We start from the raw sequence: 21,869 nt of genomic DNA on the forward strand, positions 1-21,869 counted from the left end.
TAATGTACCAGATCTGGCACAAATAGTGAATATACTGTATATGAGACACACATGCTGCCTGAGCTGAAGAGAGCTGCCTATCAGGGGTGTATCTAGGGATCCAAGCGCCCCTGGCAATGTAATGTACTGCCGCCCCCCTACCCCCCCTTATGCAGTGCCCCCAGTAGTAATCCCCCCTATGCTGCATTGCCCCCAGTAGTAGTCCCCCCCTATACAGTGCCCCCAGTAGTAATCCCCCCAATGCTGCCTTGCCCCCAGTAGTAGTCCTCCCTATACAGTGCTCCCAGTAGTAGCCCCCCTATACAGTGCCCCTAGTAGTAATCCCCCCTATGCTGCATTGCCCCCAGTAGTAGTCCCCCCTATACAGTGCCCCCAGTAATAGTACCCAGTAGTAGTCCCCCCTATACAGTGCCCCCAGTAGTAGTCCCCCCTATACAGTGCCCCCAGTAGTAGTCCCCCCTATACAGTGCCCCCAGTAGTAGTCCCCCCTATACAGTGCCCCCAGTAGTAGTCCCCCCTATACAGTGCCCCCAGTAGTAGTCCCCCCTATACAGTGCCCCCAGTAGTAGTCCCCCCTATACAGTGCCCCCAGTAGTAGTCCCCCCTATACAGTGCCCCCAGTAGTAGTCCCCCCTATACAGTGCCCCCAGTAGTAGTCCCCCCTATACAGTGCCCCCAGTAGTAGTCCCCCCTATACAGTGCCCCCAGTAGTAGTCCCCCCTATACAGTGCCCCCAGTAGTAGTCCCCCCTATACAGTGCCCCCAGTAGTAGTCCCCCCTATACAGTGCCCCCAGTAGTAGTCCCCCCCTATACAGTGCCCCCAGTAGTAGTCCCCCCCTATACAGTGCCCCCAGTAGTAGTCCCCCCCCTATACAGTGCCCCCAGTAGTAGTCCCCCCCCCTATACAGTGCCCCCAGTAGTAGTCCCCCCCCCTATACAGTGCCCCCAGTAGTAGTCCCCCCCCCTATACAGTGCCCCCAGTAGTAGTCCCCCCCCTATACAGTGCCCCCAGTAGTAGTCCCCCCCCTATACAGTGCCCCCAGTAGTAGTCCCCCCCCTATACAGTGCCCCCAGTAGTAGTCCCCCCCCCTATACAGTGCCCCCAGTAGTAGCCCCCCCCCTATACAGTGCCCCCAGTAGTAGTCCCCCCCCTATACAGTGCCCCCAGTAGTAGTCCCCCCCCTATACAGTGCCCCCAGTAGTAGTCCCCCCCCTATACAGTGCCCCCAGTAGTAGTCCCCCCCCTATACAGTGCCCCCAGTAGTAGTCCCCCCCCCTATACAGTGCCCCCAGTAGTAGTCCCCCCCCCTATACAGTGCCCCCAGTAGTAGTCCCCCCCTATACAGTGCCCCCAGTAGTAGTCCCCCCCCTATACAGTGCCCCCAGTAGTAGTCCCCCCCCTATACAGTGCCCCCAGTAGTAGTCCCCCCCCTATACAGTGCCCCCAGTAGTAGTCCCCCCCCTATACAGTGCCCCCAGTAGTAGTCCCCCCCCTATACAGTGCCCCCAGTAGTAGTCCCCCCCCTATACAGTGCCCCCAGTAGTAGTCCCCCCCCTATACAGTGCCCCCAGTAGTAGTCCCCCCTATACAGTGCCCCCAGCAGTAGCCCCCCCTATACAGTGCCCCCAGCAGTAGGCCCCCCTATACAGTGCCCCCAGCAGTGGCCACCCCCCCTATATTGCTCCCAGTAGTGGCCACCCCCATAAATCGCCCCCAGTAGTGGCCACCCCAATACAGTAGCGGGCACCCCCCCATAAAGTGCCCCCAGTAGCGGACATCCCCTATTTCAGTGCCCCCCCATGCCAGGCTTACACACACACACAAAAAAAAAAATTAACTTACCTGGTCCCCGCTCCTGACGCGACCGCCGCTGTCCGAGTCCCGGCCTGCTCTTCTCCTGTATGGGAGAGACGTCATAACGTATGACTTCTCTCCCATCACATGCTGCGGGAGGAGCCAGAACACAGAGCTCATGAGTGGGCTCCAGCTGGCTCCCTCCGCGGACGACGCAGCAGCTAATGAGAGTCAGGCAGACTCTCATTAGCTGGCGGCTGTCTGTTTCTAAACTGTGTAGAGCAGACCTCTCTCACTGCGGTCTGCCTTACACTTGTGGGGCCCGGGGGACTTGTCCACCCCTTGGCTACTGGTGGCACTGCCGGGCGGCGCTCCTGGCGAGTGCCATCCTGGCCAATGGGTAGATACGCTCCTGCTGCCTATGCCACAAACAGGATCCTGGCGGGAATGGCTGTCATCTGGCAACCCAGCAGAGATGTTTGGGAAGTCAGGCTTCCTTCTCCCATGCCACTTTCTATCCCCCTGCCATGGCCCCCGCCCCCGTACCTTCTGTGTGGCAGCTGAAGTACAGGATGGTGTTGGGAGGCAGGTTGCAAGAGAATAATTTCATCTACAAATGTAGGGACATGGGCAGCAGCAGGGTCTTCAGTCTGAGGAGTAGGATGCTGCTCCCAGGCACAGGGCATGGTGCGCTGCTGCACGCACATCCAGGCATGTCTACGGGGCTCTGGATGCTGGGAAAACCTGGGAATCCTCTAGAAACAGAGCCCATGGGCGGCAGGAAGATCATCCTGAGCCTCCCATTACTACAAGCAGCACACGCTGCTCCAACAACTCTCAGGCGGGCCGAGGCCTGGGCAGGCGCGTGCTCATTGGCTGACACACTCCAGAGCAGGATTTTCTGACTTGCCGCCAGCGGTGGTTGGCTACTCTGTGGCACGCACAGTGCATCCTGTGAGACCCGGTCATTTTTAAAAACTGGGTCCCTCACCTCCTGTATCGAGTAAAAACGTACTATAGCGCATATTTTGCGATCACTGACTTTGCATAGAAACCCAGGGCTTGTTTTTTATAGAACTCCATGGGACTTAAGAGCTTGCAATTTTTCCAGCCGCTGTGGGAACTCCTACGAGTCTTCCGGTATTTTTAAAGGGGCAATCATTTTAAAGGCAAAACCAGCTTGGTTTTGCCTTCAAAATGTTTGCAGCTTTAAAAATACAGGTAGATTCGCAGGAGTTCCCACAGCAGCTGCAGAGTGCAACTTATTACTATATCTCTTTATTGACCATCTCTATAGAAGAAACTGTTCACGTTTATTTCATAAATGTCCGGTGTTTATTTAGTCAGTTTATAACCCTGTTCATTATATTAAGTGTAATCTTTAATTTTGCATAATTTATGCCCACTGAGCAAAAAAAATAGGAGTTTTATCAGTATTTTCCAGGTAAATGGGCAATGATCAAATCCGATTCGGTTATAAACTGATCGCTATAACAGGATCGGTTATAAACTGAGTGTAGGGAATTTAATGACCCCATTAAAAAAAAATAAAAGAATAGAGAAATCATCCACCGTGACCACTAAGGGCTCTATTTTTAAGAATGAGACATAGGGGCCCATTTATCAATGATCGCTCTTGCAATGCGATCAGGGAATGCCAGTAACGCCCATGATCGCATTTCAAAAAATGATCCTATCGACCGGATGTATCATTTGGGACATGCAGGGACACGGGCTCCGAAAAGGAGACCGTCCCTGCGATGTCTCCGGAGAGTTGCCAACCCGTGGACTGCACATCCGCCATAAACAGGGAGGGTTCCGGCAGATCCCTCAAACACGGTGTAGCCCACAGGCTACAGCGGCTAACGCCATATTTAGATGGCGTTCGCTGCGGGGGCCAATATCTGAAATGCTTCGCATTCTGGATATTGGTAAATTTGGCAGCTTTGCATCCCCCATAGAAACCTATGGGGGTGGTGGCTGCTAGCGGCAGTGGAGGGATCACAGCAGGTATAGGAGATACCTGCTGTGGTCCCTCCTTAATACATCCGGGGGATACTTAGGATTTGAGGTACACCCACGAAAACTGGTGTTTTCGGAGATTTTACCTCAAATACAGTTTGATAAATGGACCCCATAATCCCTTTAGCAAAGTGCACAGATAGCTGGCGTTCTAGTCTTTGCTGGTTGCAGTACTATGTGCCTGCACAGATAGCCGTTGCGTATGTGCAGAACCATACCGCCAATACCGTGCTAATAACTCTGCAGTAGATGGGGACACCTCAGGACCTCCCCGGCAGGTAAGGGTGAATTCCGGCAGCAAATTATAGAATCCCTGTGAAAAGAAATGAAATATGCCATCGACAACAAGTAAATTGAGCCCTTTGTCCGTATAGATGGATATCTTTCTAACTCCCCTTGTTGTGAATTGTGTTTATCTAGACCTGGAGTTGATATGTTCCCTTTGTAGTTTGTCTGTCCAGCAGTGGGAGTCAGATGACCCTGTACCTAGAGCTGAGCTGATGAAGGGGGTGACAGGAGCGCATGGATTGCTTTGTCTCTTATCAGAGAAGATAGACCGAGAGCTCCTGGACACCGCTGGTAAGCAACAGTTGTGCTGCGTGCGCCATAACATTGGGTGTTCTGTGGTGATATTGATCTAACATTAATCACAGTATTAGGTATTTTATTTATTCATCTTCTCTAGTCAGACTTGTTTCTTTTTGCATATTTTTTTAGATTTGTGTTCAGAAGAATACAGCATTCTAGTCTATCTAATACATAGAAAAACGGTGACAGATATTTTGTTTGAATCACAATTATAGTGTTATTTCATTCTGATTTTCAGGGCCAAACCTCAAGGTTATTAGTACGCTGTCAGTAGGTTTTGACCATCTAGCAATGGATGAAATAAAAAAGCGGTATGTACAGTATATCTGTAAACCATTCTGTTTCCCATATCTTCATTGGGATTGTTTGTACCAGCGTCTGATTAGACTTTCTCTCTTTTGTGGGTCCTGTAACTGAAATAAATGAGATTTGTAATTTGTGTCCTGTGCAGTAAAATCAGGGTGGGCTACACACCAGATGTCCTTACGGAAGCCACAGCAGAACTAAGCGTAGCCTTACTGTTAGCCACCTGCCGACGCCTCCCGGAAGCCGTGCAAGAAGTTAAAAGGTGAGTGGTTGAAAATCATGGTAATATTTAAGTTGCCATCTCTTTTCCCAATATCGATTCTGGCTCAGTGATCTTCACAATGATACACTTGTAAAGTAATAGCGGGCAATTAAGAGAGATTCTGCATAATTGAGAAGACAGATTATAGATTGTGCGCACAAGGATTTTGTGATTGTTAATGTTGCTTATTTTGTTTAAAAGGTTTTACTGCTGGTAACTTATTTTATGGCACTTTCTCTGCCCCATATACTATTTGCAGTGAGTTGCGCACGGACTACAGCAGCCTACACAGAGAGAGAGGGGGGAGAGAGAGGAGAGGGTTAGGTTTAGGCACCACGGGGGTTTAAGGTTAGGCAAGGGTTACAGATGGCACCCGCAGGCTTGTACCTGTCCACCAGTGGAAGTGGGTTGAGCTATAAGTCTGGGGGGCAGCATGCAGAGCAGTGGTTATACTATAGAATCATTCACCAGCTGGCTGCAGCTTGCACCGTTGTATTGATGTAAGTGCAGCTGCTTCCTGACTGGCTGGTGTATGTAGTGCTGGCTTGGCCCTGCCCACCCGTGGGAGTGGGCAGAACTACAGGTTCAGGAGGGAGGGGGTCAGGACACATAGCATAGTGATGGTACCAGAATAGAACATTCACCAGCAGGCAGGAGCTTCCATCACTATATTAAAGTAAGTACAGCTGCTTCCTGGCCGGCTGGGTTGTAGATAAAGTGCAGCGGGCTTGGCCACGCCCACACTCAAGAGTGGGAGGAGCTACAAATGTATTTGGGTTTGGGGGGATGGGGGTCAGCACACAAAGAAGGATAATGGTATCAGATTAAAATCATTCACCAGCTGACTGCAACTGCTTCCTGGCTGGCTGGGTTGTAGATGAAATGCGGTGGGCTCGGCCCGCCCACCCGCGGGGCGGAGCTACAAGTCCGGGGGCCCACCTGGGATTTCCCGCCGACATCCCAGCAGGCCATGCTAAGCCTGATTACGGTACCTTGTACCTTTTGTACTGCTGTTATTAGTACCTTACCAGTATGTACAGTATGTATTTTCTTCACGTAAATCTCCTAAGCAATAAAGTGCCTTGAGTTTATTTTATTTAATTATGTATGAATCAAAACTGAGCCATACATCTTAATTAGATTATGGAAACTTCATTTCTTTTAATTATAGTCTTGCTTTTGCTTTATAGTGGAGGATGGAAGACCTGGGCACCAATGTGGATGTGTGGTTATGGACTGTCTAACAGCACCGTAGGAATTATTGGTTTAGGCAGAATAGGTAAATATCTGTAAATCTCAGTTTGGATTGAGTTTGTGTCCTGTATCTCTACAGCAGCATATTTCTAAAAGCAATGTTTTCAGGATTTCCTAAATTGTTTATTTAAGCAAATTCTATTTTTCCTCTATCAGCCCCCCATACAATGCTCTGTAATCAGGGCCAGACTGGGACTAAAAATAGGCTCTGGCATTTACAACACACAGGCCCACATCGTGTTGTAAATGCCAGGCCCTTCCTGGCATAAACTCCTCCCCTTACTATTACTGACTCCTCCCACTTCTTAGTTTATACATTTACAAATATAATTAATATCAGAACACCATGCAAGTGAACATCATTCTCTGTAATAAAATACACACAACAGAGCTCATCCCGCAGGAGATTCAAACGTGCCATAGTCAGACATTTGGTTGGTTCTGTTAGGTAAAGCTGGAATTTCAATGGTGGAAGTCACACACAAAGAAAAGGGAAAGCATTTTCCCTATTGACCAAGCCCTAGCTTAGCAGTTTTAGAGGATTAGATAGTGTTTACTGTAGGAATTTTTTAGGGCAGGGGTGCTGAACACAGAGGACGACACATCTGTGCACACAAAAGCAGAGCCATAATTATACATGTTGGTTCCCTGCGTACATAAAGAGCAGTGGTGCCGCCAGGCACAACTGGAGCAAGGAGAGTGCGTGCCGCCTGTGCGCGCAAAAAAACCCAGTTACGGACTCGCTGGGAAGGGGCAAACCACACAATCATACCCCAAATGCAAATTACACCACACATTGGTGCCCCTTCGTCACATTACCCCGCACAGTGGAGCCCCTTATTCATGTTACGTCCTACAATGGAGCACCATATTTATGTTATGTCACACAGTAGTGCCCCATATTCATGTTACGTCTCACATAGGAGATCCATATTCCTGTTACGTCACACAGTAGTGTCCCTTATTCACGTTATGCCTTGCAGTAGTAGTGCCCCTTCTACATTATGCCCAAATAGTAATGCCCCAGGACACATTATGCCCAAACAGTAATGCCTCAGGACACATTATGCCCAAACAGTAATTCCCCAGAACATATTATGCCTAAACAGTAATGCCCCCATAACATATTATGCCTAAACAGTAATGCCCCCATAACACATTATGCCCAAACAGTAATGCCCCCATAACACATTATGCCCAAACAGTAATGCCCCCATAACACATTATGCCCAAATAGTAATGCCCCCATAACACATTATGGCCAAATAGTGATGCCCCCATAACATTATGGCCTAACATTAATGCCCCCATAATACATTATACCAAACAGTAGTGACCCCCAGCAACTCACCTCTCCCCAGGGAGACTGCTTCCGAACCGAGTGCTGCTGGCTGCCCCGCCTCCTACGCGCGCCGCTGGTCTCCTTTATGACCATGAGAATGCCGCCTCGTCCTCTGCTCCTCACGCCAGTGTGAACCTCCTTCCTCTTAATACAGTACTTCCGGGCAGCCCTGAATGCCAGGCAACATAAGGTGCATGGACTCCGGCCTTCCTCTGAGATTCCCCCCGCCGCACTATCATGCCCGGGTGCCGCGGAGTGACGTCACTACACGTCCGTGTCATAACGTCATTCCACAATGACTCTGCCGCAATGACTAGCTGACCGAGCAACATAGTGACGTCGCCCGGGAGGCAGAGCTGCCGGGCATGCCTATGGACATCCAGACTGGCCCATCTGGCCAGTGGCCCTTCTGGCATTTGCCAAAATTGCCCGATGGCCAGTCCGGCCCTGTGTGTAATACATTTAATTAAAACAAATAAAAAAAACAACCTGTTTTGCCTTTGCTCTCCTCTCTCCAAATCCTCCTAGCCCTGGTGCTGTAGGCTGGTTTCCACCATAGCAGGAAAACGTACCCTGGGCTCATAAACTGGGTGGGACATTCTATTGGGAGCAGAGGCTAATTTTGGATTGAAACTTGGCCATCTGTGTGCCTAGTATAACATTCTTAAATAAAAACTCCTCCTTGATTCGCTGTAGTCCAATTGGGGGGAGAGGGGGGGGGGGGTGATCATATCAGGGAGTCACCAGGACACTTCTTCACTGCCAGCAAGTCAGATAATGCAGGTGCAGTGTGTTCATCTCCTGGCTTTGATCATTTCACTTCTGTTTATCACGGTGTGTTAAGGGGTGTATTTTCTTTTCGCAAGCCTTTTGCATGTGTTTTTGTTTATAGGAATGTGATTACCAAATTGACAGGGTGGATGCACAGAACATAGACCAAATTCCACTGGTGAAATTTTTTAGCCAAATGCAGGACAAGGAAAATTAATTTTCCTCATCTCTTAATGAATCCAATTAGTTCTATATAACTTGTCAGCTTTAGAAGCCTTACACACAACTTAATATTAGGTTGTATCATTAATAAACTTTCTATATCATCATTTGAAGAAGAAAAAAAATATCAGTCGATAAAGAAATCTGAACTAATCGGAACGTGCGCTAATTTGGCGAATACAACAGTGTCAAAACCGAACCGCCCATCTCTACTAAAAATGTACAAGGGGATATCCAATTGGATGCAAAAACTAAAAGTTTTCGCCATTGAAATCTTTTTGCAGCTATCGCCCAAATATGTCACTTATCGCAGCTATGCTTGCTCCCGTTTATCGGGCTATCCTGTTGCAAAACAGACGATAACCAATTTGCACAATAATTCTTGCATGGATGTCAGGAGATATGTACAGGTGAAAATGGGGAAATCAACCCGTACCCCAAAAAAAGGTAAACTAATATTGGGTAACAGTATAGAAGTGTGGTCGTAATCCAAAGTTTTTGTGATTTTAAAATTGTCAGATGGCTGTTATAAGCATTTTTCTAAAACCGTGAAATAATGACAGAAATGGATGTAAGTATATTTTTGAGTAATTTTAGGACACTTTAAAAAAAAAAAAAAAAAGTGTTCAAAATGCACCTGTCCCTGCCTACAGCAATGTTTAAACCCCTGTCCCACTACTTTAAACCCCTTTTTATTTGCTTTTTCACCCCAAAAGTGACATGTCATTATTGGCCAAATTAAGCTAATTAAACAATCATTTTTACCTAAATAGTCATTAAGGAGGGTTTCCCAGCGTTTCTGCACCTAGTCCTGACATTTTTAGGCAAAAATAGGCGTTTTGCATCACCTGCTCCAGGGTCCCGAAAAAATATTGCTGTAACTGCAATACCAGAATTGGCACCAGCGAAAATGTCGGCTAATAGGATAGCCAGATACCCATTTTTGGCAAAAGGTTTTAATTTCTTCTTCAGGTTCCATGGGGATCCACAGGAATGTCTGTTTCTGTGCCTGCAATTAGTCTCATCAGGTAGCACCTCCCATTATATATATATAGTCAGGTTGTGCAGTCCACAAATCTTTCCCATATGATCCACAGGAATACCATGGGGATTATGTGGTTGGTGTGATCCAGGCACCAAACTGTTAAACCTTGCAGCTCTCAGGATACCTCTGGTCCTCCTCTATGTATACCCTGGCCACAGGCATTCAGTTGTTCGTTTGGTGCGGCAGGATTCAGACACACTGTTGTATCGGGGGACTGCTCAGGCAGTCCTAAGTTGTTTTTTTTTTTTTTATTATTTTTTTTATTTTCTAGATTTTTGAGTTATCAGTGCTGAGCATCTGAATTAAGAAGCATGCACTGTGAATCCGTCTACCTCCGACAGGCCACAACACCAGTAACATCTCTGTTGATTTCGGCGGGTCACGGCAGAGCTTGCTAGCAGCGATGCTGGGGCCCGGACTACAACCGGAAGCACGGAGATGTCGGGTCAAGCGAATCCTCGCTTACGAGGAATTACGAGCGGCAGTCCTTGCTTCTGGCTCCACAAAGGCACTGGAAGCCACTGCAGTGAAGGAAGCCTATTCTGGGCCTCCCACTGGATGGATTTGGATGAAAACTTCACAGAGGATTGGTAATTGGTCTAGGATGACTAATGGAAATCGTGATTGTTGATGAAATGGGCTTGTTAGGAGGCCAGGTGAAGTCGAACGCTGAGTGCACACAGAGCGATATGTACCCAGCCAATATGTCTGTCCAAATATCGGGTCATGGGTACACATCAAAACGAGGTAATGAATGACTGAACAATACCTCGTTCTGTCCTTCATTACCTGCAACGAGGCCACTTGGGCTATCGGATGATGTCACAAGCGGCCACGGGAGCACGCACATAGGCCGTATACACTAAGCGATGTGGCCAGTATGACGTTCCGATTCGGCCAGAAACAATAAAACGTGCAGACATAGTCTCAGTGTGTACCCAGCTGATGGTGAGCAACCCGAGGCTCTAAGATTTTATCAGACTTTGTGTGATTGACTTGTATCCATAGGATATATGTTCAGGTTTCTGTTTATAACTACAGGGATAGATGGGGTTGCTGCCAGCAGATTGCAGCAGAGTATGTGTCAGGTTTAAAGTAGTCCTTGGTTGGATAGAGGTGAAGGAGGTGCATCTCAATATATCGGCCCAACTCTTCCCATCCATTGTTTCTCCAATGTCTTCCAAGCAAGTTCATGAGAACTAATTGCGATGTGGGAGAGGTGAACAAGTTTTGTTTTAATGCTATTTCTACTTCAGGGTCCATAGGGTCCACAGGGTGACCTTGGGGGGTATAGCTGGATCCTGGATCCTCGGGCACCACGGAGTTGAAGCTTTTAGCTGCTCCCAGGATGCACTTGGGTCCATCCTCCTCTATACCCCGCCCCCGAGCCACAGGCACCTCAGTTTAAGCTGGTGCCCGGCCGGAGTCGGGTCACACTGCAGGGGGAGTAGCCCCCTAAAGCTTTTCATTTTTTAACTTAGTAAAATTTATTTATTTTTTTTTACTACAGTTTTTTTCTCCAGATCGGCAGCGATGGGCTGTCTGTACAGACGCCCACGCTGCCGCTCCTTCTCCCTGCTGGCGCCGCGACGCCAGTACTGAACTGGGGATCGCGGCGGGGGAAGCCAGAATCTGTACTAGCCGGACTCTGGTTTCCCCCGGGACTGCTGCCAGAGACGCCGGGGAGATCAAGGTAAGCCGCGCACCGCTGATTAGATGCGGTGCGCGGGTTCCTTTTAAACGCAGTCCCATGCCCCCGGTCTAGGGGACAGACCAGGGGCGCTAGCGGTGGCGGCGGGCTCCCCCTCCATTGGAGGCATACCCCGCCAGACCACTAGACCACCAGGGTGAATAACGCGGCAAGCGGGATGCCGGCAACCCGGGGGTTAATATGCTAGCCAGGGGAGGAAGCCTTCCCTGTCTAGAGGCTCCTCCCCTCAGCTCAGCGCGCCTTTCAGCTAGTAGTCTGGCGTCGCTGAGCTGCAGATACTCGGCCACCTCCTCTGAGGTCTCCAGCAGCCATTTTCTCCAGTGGCAGCGCAGATGCTCTCAGGGAGCACGCGGACCGGTCCCCCTGTGTACCTCTCCCCTGCAAAAGGACAGTGTACACAGCACTATAGCCCTCCCAGACACTGAATCTGGGCAGGTTGATTGTAGTGGAAAGGTGCAGTGAGTATATCTTCCTGCATGGTATGTGACTTTTGCTAGTGCTGCCTGTCTGTGCTAATTTCTACTTACTGTCAGTCTATACCTATCCCTTTCCTTCTCCTACAAGCCCTACAGGTGTGCGGGGGAAGGGTGTTTCTACTGACCTCACTTATATAGATCACGTATTTGTGAGGTCCGTCACATACAGTTGTGTGCTACACAGGGCCATGTTGTGGGCTGTTGTGCGCACTTACCAGTGTGCTGGACGTTTTCTTCCTATGTCATAACTGTATATTTAATTATATAGTCTGTCATGTCTGAGGAGGAGATTGAGCACTCCGTGGCTCCGGTATTGTTCTCCTGCAGGCGCTGTTCTGCAGGAGTGGATAGGGAGGATTTGTCACAGGACGGCCTGTGCGGACGGTGCCAGGCGGTCCCTGGTACGTCTAAACCTCCTATGTCGCAGGAGCCACCATGGGCAATGTTTTCCCAGGTGCTGGTGTCCATCGCGGACCGTCTGTCGGTCCCGACTGCCGTCCCTACTAGGGCTTTGCCCCAGCCTACCATCCCCCATTCCCCGGGTGTCCCACAATTATTGCAGACTCCCCCGGGGTCTCAGCCTGTTGGTCCCTATGCGGGGTTGCCAATGGATATACAGTCCACCCCTGTGGCACAGCAGGCTGTGGTGCCGTTTCAGGCTCTTGTGGCAGCTCCTCCACCCTGGGTGGATGCGCTTTCCCACACTGTCCAAGATTTGGCGGCAGCATCTTCGGCTTTTCAGTCGATGTTGCGCAGTGACGTGCCCTCCAGGGCGTCTTAACGCACAGTTATGGCGCAGGCTGCGCATTTTTCGGACTCTGAGGGGTCCTCGGATGATGGTGAGGTGCAGGATGACTCAGCCTCAGATGCCTCAGTCCAGGAGGTAGACACTAAGTCTTCCATCAATGTGCGAGCTCTGGTTAGGGCGGTGCGGGCCATTCTTCTGATTGAGGATGAGGCACCCTCTCCCAAGTCAAGGTATCCTAGTTTTAAAAAAGCTAAGTTTACTTCTGCAGCGTTCCCCTTGTCTGATCAGTTGACGGATCACATGGCGATGGCCTGGCAGACGCCCAGTAAGCGATTCCTGCCACAGAAGCGGTTGGCGTCCAATTATCTGTTTCCGGAGGCGCATTGTAAGAAATGGGAAACTCCGCCTGCGGTTCATTCCCATGTAACACGCCTCATCAGGAGTGCTACTTTGCCATTGCCGTCTATATCCTCGTTGAAGGATCCTATGGACAGGAAGGTGGAGACTTGTCTAAAGTCTATTTACTCTCTCTCAGGGGCTGTAGCCCGGCCGTCCATGGCCATCTCCTGGGTGGCCAAGGCCATTGAGGGTTGGGCCAAAGCCTTGGAGGATACGTTTACGGATGAAGCTCCGGATGTCCAGAGGGCGTTGTTAGGACAGATGAGAGATGCCGCTTCCTACATTGGAGAAGCATCTTTGGATGCTAGCCTGCTGACCTCTAGGGTTTCGGCGGCAGCAGTGTCTGCTCGCAGATCCTTGTGGTTGAGGTCTTGGAGAGCAGACGCTGATTCAAAGAAAGGCTTGGAGGCCTTACCTTTTAATGGAGAGTTACTATTTAGTCCGGACCTGGACAAAATAGTAGATACCCTGGCAAAATCCAAGTCAGCCTAACTCCCTTCAGCTACGACACCTGCTAAGGTCCGGAGCTCGGCCTTTTGCTCCTTTCGGGTTCAGGGCAAGGCAAAGGGTCAGTCCTTCCCGAGGCAGTCCGCAACCAAGACCGCCTCAAAGCCAAAGAAGCAAGCCTGGAGTGCTAGGCGCCCTTCTTCCAAGCAAGAAGATAAGCCTTCTGCATGATGGGACGGGCCTCCCTCTGGGGGACCCCAGAGTGGGAGGCCGACTTATACAATTCGCCCAGTGCTGGCACAATACCACCACGGATGCCTGGCTGCGAGAAGTGGTCTCCCAGGGGTATGCCCTGTCTTTTCGGCACAGGCCGCCTCGCCAGTTTTTTTGCACAAGTCCTCAGGAAAAAACCAAGGCCTTGCAGGTTCAGGAAGCCATAGAGGCCTTGCTGACGGCGGGGGTCATTATACCCGTACCACAATCTCAACGTGGGATGGGGTATTACTCTATGCTGTTTCTGGTGCAGAAACCCAATGGCTCTCATCGCCCCATCCTCAATTTGAAGTCCCTGAACAGGTTTCTCAGGGTTCCCAAATTCAGGATGGAAACTTTGCGTTCCATCATTCTGGCGATGGAACCGGGGGATTATATGGTCTCCCTGGATATCCAGGACGCCTACCTCCATGTGCCTATAGCAACACCGCACCAACGGTTTCTGTGGTTTGCTATTCTCCACAACCACTACCAATTCGGGGCTCTACCCTTTGGCCTCTCCACGGCACCAAGGGTTTTTACCAAGGTGATGGCGGCTCACCTTCGGAGCCAGGGGATACGGTTGCTACCCTATCTAGACGACCTCCTCTTGCTGGCAAGCTCCCCGGAGGTACTGATCCAGCATCTCCACCTGACGGTCGCTTGTCTACAGGCGCACGGGTGGTTGATCAACTGGAAGAAGTCCTCCCTCATCCCATCACAGCGGATGGTTCATTTGGGGGCCCTGCTGGACTCTCGTCAGCAACGGATTTTTCTGACTCCAGAGAAGGTCTCCTCCTTACAGCTGCGGATTCACAGTTGTCTGAGCAGTGGCAGAGTGTCGGTGCACTCAGCGATGAGAGTTTTGGGGTCCATGGTGTCGGCATTCGACATGGTGGAGTTTGCCCAGTTCCATGTCAGGTGATACTTTCAGAATGGAACGGATTGCCACACAGGATCCGCTCTCAGATGCTGGTGTTGTCCTCGGAGGTGCGTCTGTCCCTGGCCTGGTGGCTACAGACGGCTCATCTCCTCGATGAGCGCCCCTTTTGGATCCCGGAATGGGTTCTGCTAACGACAGATGCCAGTCTCCGGGGTTGGGGGGCGGTGACAGGCTCCTTGTCACTTCAGGGTCGTTGGTCGGCGGAGGAAGCGATTCTTCCCATCAACATCCTGGAACTGCGGGCAGTGTACATAGCCCTGCAGTCGTCCGGCACCTCTCTTCACGGAAGGGCCGTTCAGGTGCAGTCCGACAACGCCACCACGGTGGCGTACATCAATCACCAGGAAGGGACTCGCAGTCGAGCTGCGATGTCGGAGGTGTCCCGCGTCCTGGCTTGGACGGAGCGCTATCTTCCAGCTCTCTCGGCAGTCTTCATCCCGGGAGTCCTCAATTGGGAGGCAGACTTCCTCAGCCGTTACGATGTGCATCCCGGGGAATGGTCGCTTCATCCAGAGGTATTCCAACTACTCGTGGACAAGTGGGGGCTGCCAGAGCTGGACCTGATGGCGTCCCGTCACAATCACAAGCTGCCCGTGTACGGGTCAAGGACAAGGGACGCAGGCGCATGTCTGATAGACGCGCTGTCAGTGAAATGGCTGTTTCACCTGGCTTACTTGTTCCCTCCGATATCTCTGCTGCCTCTGGTCCTGCGCAAGTTCAAGCAGGACGGAGGCACACTGATCCTGGTGGCCCGGAAGGCCGTGGTACTCCGATCTGCGGAGCCTGTCCATCGACGCTCCGTACCTCCTACCTCAATGGCGGGACCTGTTGTCTCCGGGGCCCTGTCTTTACCTGGATCTGGGTCGACTATCTTTGACGGCGTGGCTCTTGAGACAGCCGTTCTGAGGTCTCGGGGCTTTTCTAGCTCCGTTATTACCACCATGCTGAGGGCGCGCAAGCCTGCTTCCGCGAGGATCTACCACAGAGTGTGGCACACTTACTTTCAGTGGTGCGAGGCCAGAAAATATGATCCCCAGGTGTTCCAGGTTTCGCGTATTCTGGCTTTCCTTCAGTCGGGTTTGGACTTAGGATTACGTCTTTCCTCACTGAAGGTGCACGTGTCTGCTCTGTCGGTGTGGTTCCAGCGCAGGATTGCTGCTATGCCGGACGTACACACCTTTTTCCAGGGTGTTTTAAGAATCCAGCCTCCCTTTGTGCCACCTGTGGCCCCGTGGGATTTGGCGGTGGTTCTTCGGGCCTTACAGGATCCTCCTTTTGAGCCCTTGGAGTCAGTGGAGCTCAAGTGGCTAACTTTTAAGACGGTTTTCCTCTTGGCAATTGCTTATGCCAGGAGGGTTTCGGATTTGGGGGAGCTTTCCTGTCGTCCCCCTTTTCTGGTTTTTCATCAGGACAGAGCGGTGCTTCGCACTCGTACTGATTTCCTGCCTAAGGTGGTTTCCAGGTTCCACATTAATCAGGGAATTGTTGTACCAGCCTTTGAGTCGCCTGATCTTTCGGCTGGGGAGGCTTCCTTAGACAGGTTTATGTGGACCGGACTAGTTCTGTGAGGAAGTCGGATTCTTTGTTTATCCTCTTTGGTTTTCACAAGAGGGGTTGGCCTGCCAACAAACAGACTCTAGCCCGTTGGCTTCGTTCTGTTATTATTGAGGCTTATATGCAGGAGGGTTTACCTGTTCCAGCCTCTGTTAAGGCTCATTCCACTCGGTCTGTGGGCCCTTCTTGGGCTGCTAGCCGTGGCGCCTCTGCTGTTCAGCTGTGTAAGGCGGCCACCTGGTCTTCCATTCAGACCTTTTTGAGGTTCTATGCGTTTGACACCTTTGCCTCTCAGGATGCATCCTTTGGGCGCTGGGTTCTCCTATCAGCACAGGAGCGTCCCCGCCCTTAGTTGGACTGCTTTGGGACATCCCCAAGGTCACCCTGTGGACCCCTATGGACCCTGAAGTAGAAAACAAGAGATATGGTAAGAACTTACCTTTGTTATCTCTGTTTCTACGAAGTCCATAGGGTCCACAGGGCACCCGCACCTGGCTTCATATGGGCTCTGTGACTGGTCACCGGTTTTCCGTCTCCCATTTCTGTGAGTATGGTTCTCGTGTGTTTCAGTCTTCCTTCTCTCTGTTTCGCCTCCTCCTCCGGCCTTGGCTGCTTACCAACTGAGGTGCCTGTGGCTCGGGGGCGGGGTATAGAGGAGGATGGACCCAAGTGCATCCTGGGAGCAGCTAAAAGTTTTAACTCCGTGGTGCCCGAGGATCCAGCTATACCCCCCAAGGTCACCCTGTGGTCCCTATGGACTTCGTAGAAACAGAGATAACAAAGGTAAGTTCTTACCATATCTCTTGTTTTACATTCTGCTGCTTAACTTCTACGTTATCACTGTTTAAAATGTTATACCTAGGTTACATGTGCAGGACAAAGACTATATGTTGCTGTTCATACAATCCCCTTCATTGGAATTCATGTTAAAAGCCCCGTTGAATAAAACTTTTATTTTTTACTTTCCTCAGGATTGGCTATTGCCCAACGCCTTAAACCTTTTGGTGTATCAAAGTTCTTATATACAGGACGTCAGCCCAGGCCTGAGCAAGCTGCAGAGGTTAATGCTGAATATGGTACTGCAGATGTGTTTTGTCCTCCATATGTAGTCACCACTGATGATGGCTATATTGAGGAATAACAATCTAGCTGCGTTATTTCTTTTAGTGTCGTGTGAAAAACTTACAGAGGATTCTGACTTTGTTATCATCTCTTGCTCTCTAACACCTGAGACTGAAGGGCTTTGCAACAAGAATTTCTTTAGCAGAATGAAAAAAACCTCTGTTTTTATTAACATAAGTCGGTAAGTAAATATTTGTGAAGTGTTCAGCTTGTGTTAGAACCTGCTTTAAATGAATCTCACAATTGAAAAGCAAACATAGCTGTTTATCATGATTTAATTGGCTGTAGCTCCCATCCAATCAGGTGTTTTATACACTACACTGCTAGTTGCACTTACCAATCTGTGCTCTCCGTTTCATCTGTGCTGCTGGGCTAACAGGTCACTACATATGACTGAGATTCTCACTTAATGGCTGCATGAACTTAATATAATCTGTTCATTAGTTTAGTATGCCTTGGAAGAAGTTATCAAAATGCATTTATTTCAAACTTTGAGTAAACCCCGATTTTTATCAGCTAATCACTACCATATGTTTGTTACTTAATTTATTCATTGTAAGAGCTAAAGAGAGAAGTTGAAGGAAAGCTAGAGACAAGGATTTTGTGAGCAAAAGTGACTTTCTTTAATACATTATCCATGAAAATCGCCAGAGGACGGCTAGTAAATTTAATTTCACCTTTTTAAGGGTAACCTTTTGCAACAATCAAAATGAATGTACATACCCACCACAGTACTAGATGGCCAGACCAGACTAATGAACAATAACATGTCATCTTTTTAGTGTAGTCTACTGTCCTAATAGAAGTATATTCTTGGTATAGTTATTACATAGATTGTATAATTACTGGCATAACTTACACAAATGGTGAGCTAATAATTTTTGTGTGTGAAAATTAGTAGCACTCTTACCATATCTATTTGCTAGTAATGTCTTATATACTTATTCACAGCTGTATGAAACATCCAGTATTAGTGATACAGAAATGTATATTATGTAAGGACAAACACTGCTATTATTTTACATTTGTTAGTGGTAGAGTTTAATGTTGAACATAGAAGGCTCCATGTACAGTAAATCTCAAAGCCCATTGTCAGGTGCCTACTTGCATTTGCCTGGTAACGCTATTAAATCACCACCAGTATGCAGCGGCTGGTATTTGACCTCACTGAAACTCCTTTAATCAGGTGGTCCCAGTGGTTTCATTGTGCTGGCAAAAGACAGGAGCTGTGCAGCCTATTACTGCTGCACACAGCCCCTTGCCCCTTCTTCTGTGGTGACCCTGCTCTGTAAATGGGACCTCACACCAAGGAACCCGTATGGCCTTTTTGTTTAAACAATGTGGATCCCACTCCCTCCTTTACAAATTTGTGACACATGTCCTTGACTTCAATATTATTTCTTCCTCTATGCTCAATTGCAAACACACCAAATATTACCCTAGCCGGTATTTTATGTAAAGCAGCATGAGGCCTAGATTCTTCCAGAAAAAACCATATAAATTATAAATGTGTACTTTTGCTGATTAGATAGTAGAAATGTTACATGGTTTTGCTTTGTAAATAGTCTGCCTGAACCACTATTTTGCATGGCTACACTGACACTGACCACTTGATACGTTTCAGGGGCTCTGTAGTGAACCAGGAAGACTTGTACCAGGCTCTGGTCAGTGGGCAGATTGCAGCTGCTGGTTTAGATGTAACTACTCCTGAACCCCTGCCCACAAGTCACCCATTGCTCAGCCTGAAGAATTGTGGTATGTATTTTATAGCTTTTCACCATATTAATCAAATCTAATTTTTTTATGAATTTATAGTAGTGTTATTATGTAGTAGTTTGTCCAAGTTAAAAACAAATTCCCTATTTATGCCAAATATTGGTGCAATAAAACCAATAATGGGGGCGATTCAGTTAGCGCTGAGCGCCCAATGGAGCAATTAAATTTTTGCTCCATTCGGGTGCAATAGCCCCTGAGGAGGAGAGTAGAAATGTGCGATAAGTCCGTGGTTTAGGAGCCCAAACTGCTGTTTGGGCAACATAACCGGAAATTTAAACGTTTTATGCGTCTAACCACGGCCTAATGAGATTCGACAAGCTCAATATTTAATGGGGGCCCAAAAACATTGAATTGCAACATTGGATGACTATTAATTAGAGTGCCTTAAAAAATAACTGAAACGCTCCCAAAAAGCTTACATTTTTTGTTTCTCTCTCTTAGGGGGGAATTCAATTCAGTGCGATGTTGAATAGTCGCGAGAGGGAGCTCCCACAGCTATTCGATACACCGCGCTGTTTGGGCGGCTAAAGGCTCTGACTTCCCTGCTTCCCGACAAGGCACACAGTGCTTTGAATTGAATAGCTGCGAGAGCTCCCTCCCGTGGCTATTCATCATCATGCTGAACTGAATTCCCCCCATAAAGTGACAAAAATATGTCTATGAAGTCTGATTTGCATAATAGACACATTGTTATAGGGGAGATGGGTGTGGTACGCAATGTTGACATTCAGAATGTCAATATAGCATTTTTGCAGTATTTAAACCCTAACAGCAGCCTAACCCTAGTACTAAACCTAACATCGACATTCTCAATGTTGGCATAATGACCATGTTGCCATAGTGGTTACATACCGGTGAGCTAATAGCAAAATGATTTTCTACATACTTTTGCTTACAGTGCACATTTTCACCGTGCTCTCGCATGCTCCACCCCCTTGGCACTGATGTAGACACTATGCCAATCCTAGCCCCCACAAGTTGCCATCATTAAAATTGAAGCTATCTGATGTACTGAATTCAATACCTTTTTGTGAATAGAAAGGTCAGACCCAGGTAATGGTAAAAACTGAACCCAAACATTAATAGTCTGAGATGTTGTAGATGAGTGTAAAATACACACTCTCACTTTCTCTGAATGGAGGCTATTGTATGCAGTCTCCTTTGCCCCACTTTAATAACTGTGCCCCTTTTGAATTTTAATTTTTAAGGCAGGTATGACTAGACAATTTTGTTATCAATCTTCATATATTACTCGACTTGCATATGACCAGTTTTAAAGTGTGGATGTGGATCGCGTAACCTGTAGGTAAATCGAGCTTTAGAATGTTCACAGCAGCACATTATACTTCAGGAGATGAGTGCTGATCCAGTGACTTGCCCACTCACGTCATTATGTAGGGCAGGGCTGTGAAGAGGAGAATGGAGATACAAGAGAAGCCACAGGAAGGTCATTAGATGGTAGAAGGAGCAGGTTGCCCAATAGAGCAATAAAATTGTTTATCAAAGTTGAGCAGTAAGATCGTGGTGCTAAACACGTCTCTTAATTAAGAGACATAGGGGCCTATGTATCAAAGCTTGATGAGAGATAAATCACCAACCAATCAGCTTCTAACTTACATTTTATAGGCTGTGTTTGAAAAATGAGTGTTAGGAGCTGATACATTTTCTCTCACAATTTTCTCTCTCATCAAGCTTTAGTACATAGGCCCCATAGTGTATGTATTGTTTGGGTTTAGATTTAACTTTTAATATGTGTCGTCTTGCATTTATGGATGTGTCAAACTGCCTCAAAATACTTCAACAAAAAACAGCTGGAAACATTGCTTCATTATTTTCTTGCAGTTATTTTACCACATATTGGAAGTGCTACCTATAGTACAAGAAACGCCATGTCTGTGCTTGCAGTAAATAATCTACTGAGAGGCCTAGCCGGAGAGGAGATGCCCAGTGAGCTCACACTCTGAGGACATGACTTGGAATCCATGAATATGCGTGTACTCTAGATGTAGATTAATTTGTAGTTCTATATTAAATCTGCAATATAACTAGATGCAACTTTTTTCTTCATAGCTCAAGGAATTTGTCTACAAAGTGTACTTTTATTCAATAATGGGGAGTTTTCTGTGTGATTTATTTTTATGGAAACTTATTTATATAACACCATCATACTCTGTAGTGCTTTACAGTTGAGAGCAAACAGTAATAAAAGTAGACTTATTATCAAAACAGACAAAAAGATAAGATTGCGCACGCACTTACAATCTATAGATACATAGCAGTTTAATACAGGATGGTAAATGTCATAGATTGTTTATTGGTAGCCAGATTTCAATGGTAAAAAGTGTTAAATTGGGTTATATGTCCAGCCATACAGCAATGCTCTCTAGGTTCTATAAGGATACAAAGGTAATAAGTTTGGGTGGTAATTGGGTAGACTTGCCTAAGAAGGTTGACAAGCTTGCCTAAAATGGTGAGTTTTTAGTAGGGATGTGCAGGCTTGGATAGGTTCATATTTTTTCGCCAAGTTTGGATTTTTCCAGCCAAAAATCGGGTCTCAGAGGACAAACATAATCTTCCATGGACTTTTGTCCAGGAATGATGATGATTGTCCATGAAAGATGACGTTTTGCCTCTTTCTGAGATCCGAACTTGGCGGGAAAATTCGAACCTATCAGAGCCTGCACATGCCTAGTTTTTAGGAAAGGTTTGCAGACCAGAAGGAAATACTAGGCGAATACGCCATAGAATAGTTGCAGTCTGGAAAACATTCCGTGATCGAGAATTAAAACAAGTAATTAGTGAGGTTGGGAAGTGCACATCTTGGTGAAGTGGG

The 21,869-nt window shown here is 48.0% G+C and overlaps 1 protein-coding gene across 1 annotated transcript in view; it reads left to right on the plus strand.

The window, feature by feature from the left end:
- Window positions 1-21,084, plus strand: part of LOC148454917 (glyoxylate reductase/hydroxypyruvate reductase-like) — a 33,886-nt gene extending 12,802 nt beyond the window's left edge. Inside the window, exons 2-9 of the mRNA XM_088460056.1 lie at window positions 4,267-4,397; window positions 4,645-4,717; window positions 4,858-4,974; window positions 6,165-6,253; window positions 17,110-17,214; window positions 17,306-17,441; window positions 18,885-19,015; window positions 20,879-21,084. Of these exons, the coding sequence (XP_088316182.1) occupies window positions 4,267-4,397; window positions 4,645-4,717; window positions 4,858-4,974; window positions 6,165-6,253; window positions 17,110-17,214; window positions 17,306-17,441; window positions 18,885-19,015; window positions 20,879-21,000 (904 nt within the window). The 3' untranslated portion in view covers window positions 21,001-21,084. The remainder of the gene's footprint in view (window positions 1-4,266; window positions 4,398-4,644; window positions 4,718-4,857; window positions 4,975-6,164; window positions 6,254-17,109; window positions 17,215-17,305; window positions 17,442-18,884; window positions 19,016-20,878) is intronic.
- The last annotated feature ends 785 nt before the right edge of the window (window positions 21,085-21,869 follow it).

Source organism: Taudactylus pleione, unplaced genomic scaffold (genome assembly GCF_031769625.1).
Source record: "Taudactylus pleione unplaced genomic scaffold, aTauple2 ptg000967l, whole genome shotgun sequence".
NCBI lineage: Eukaryota > Metazoa > Chordata > Amphibia > Anura > Myobatrachidae > Taudactylus > Taudactylus pleione.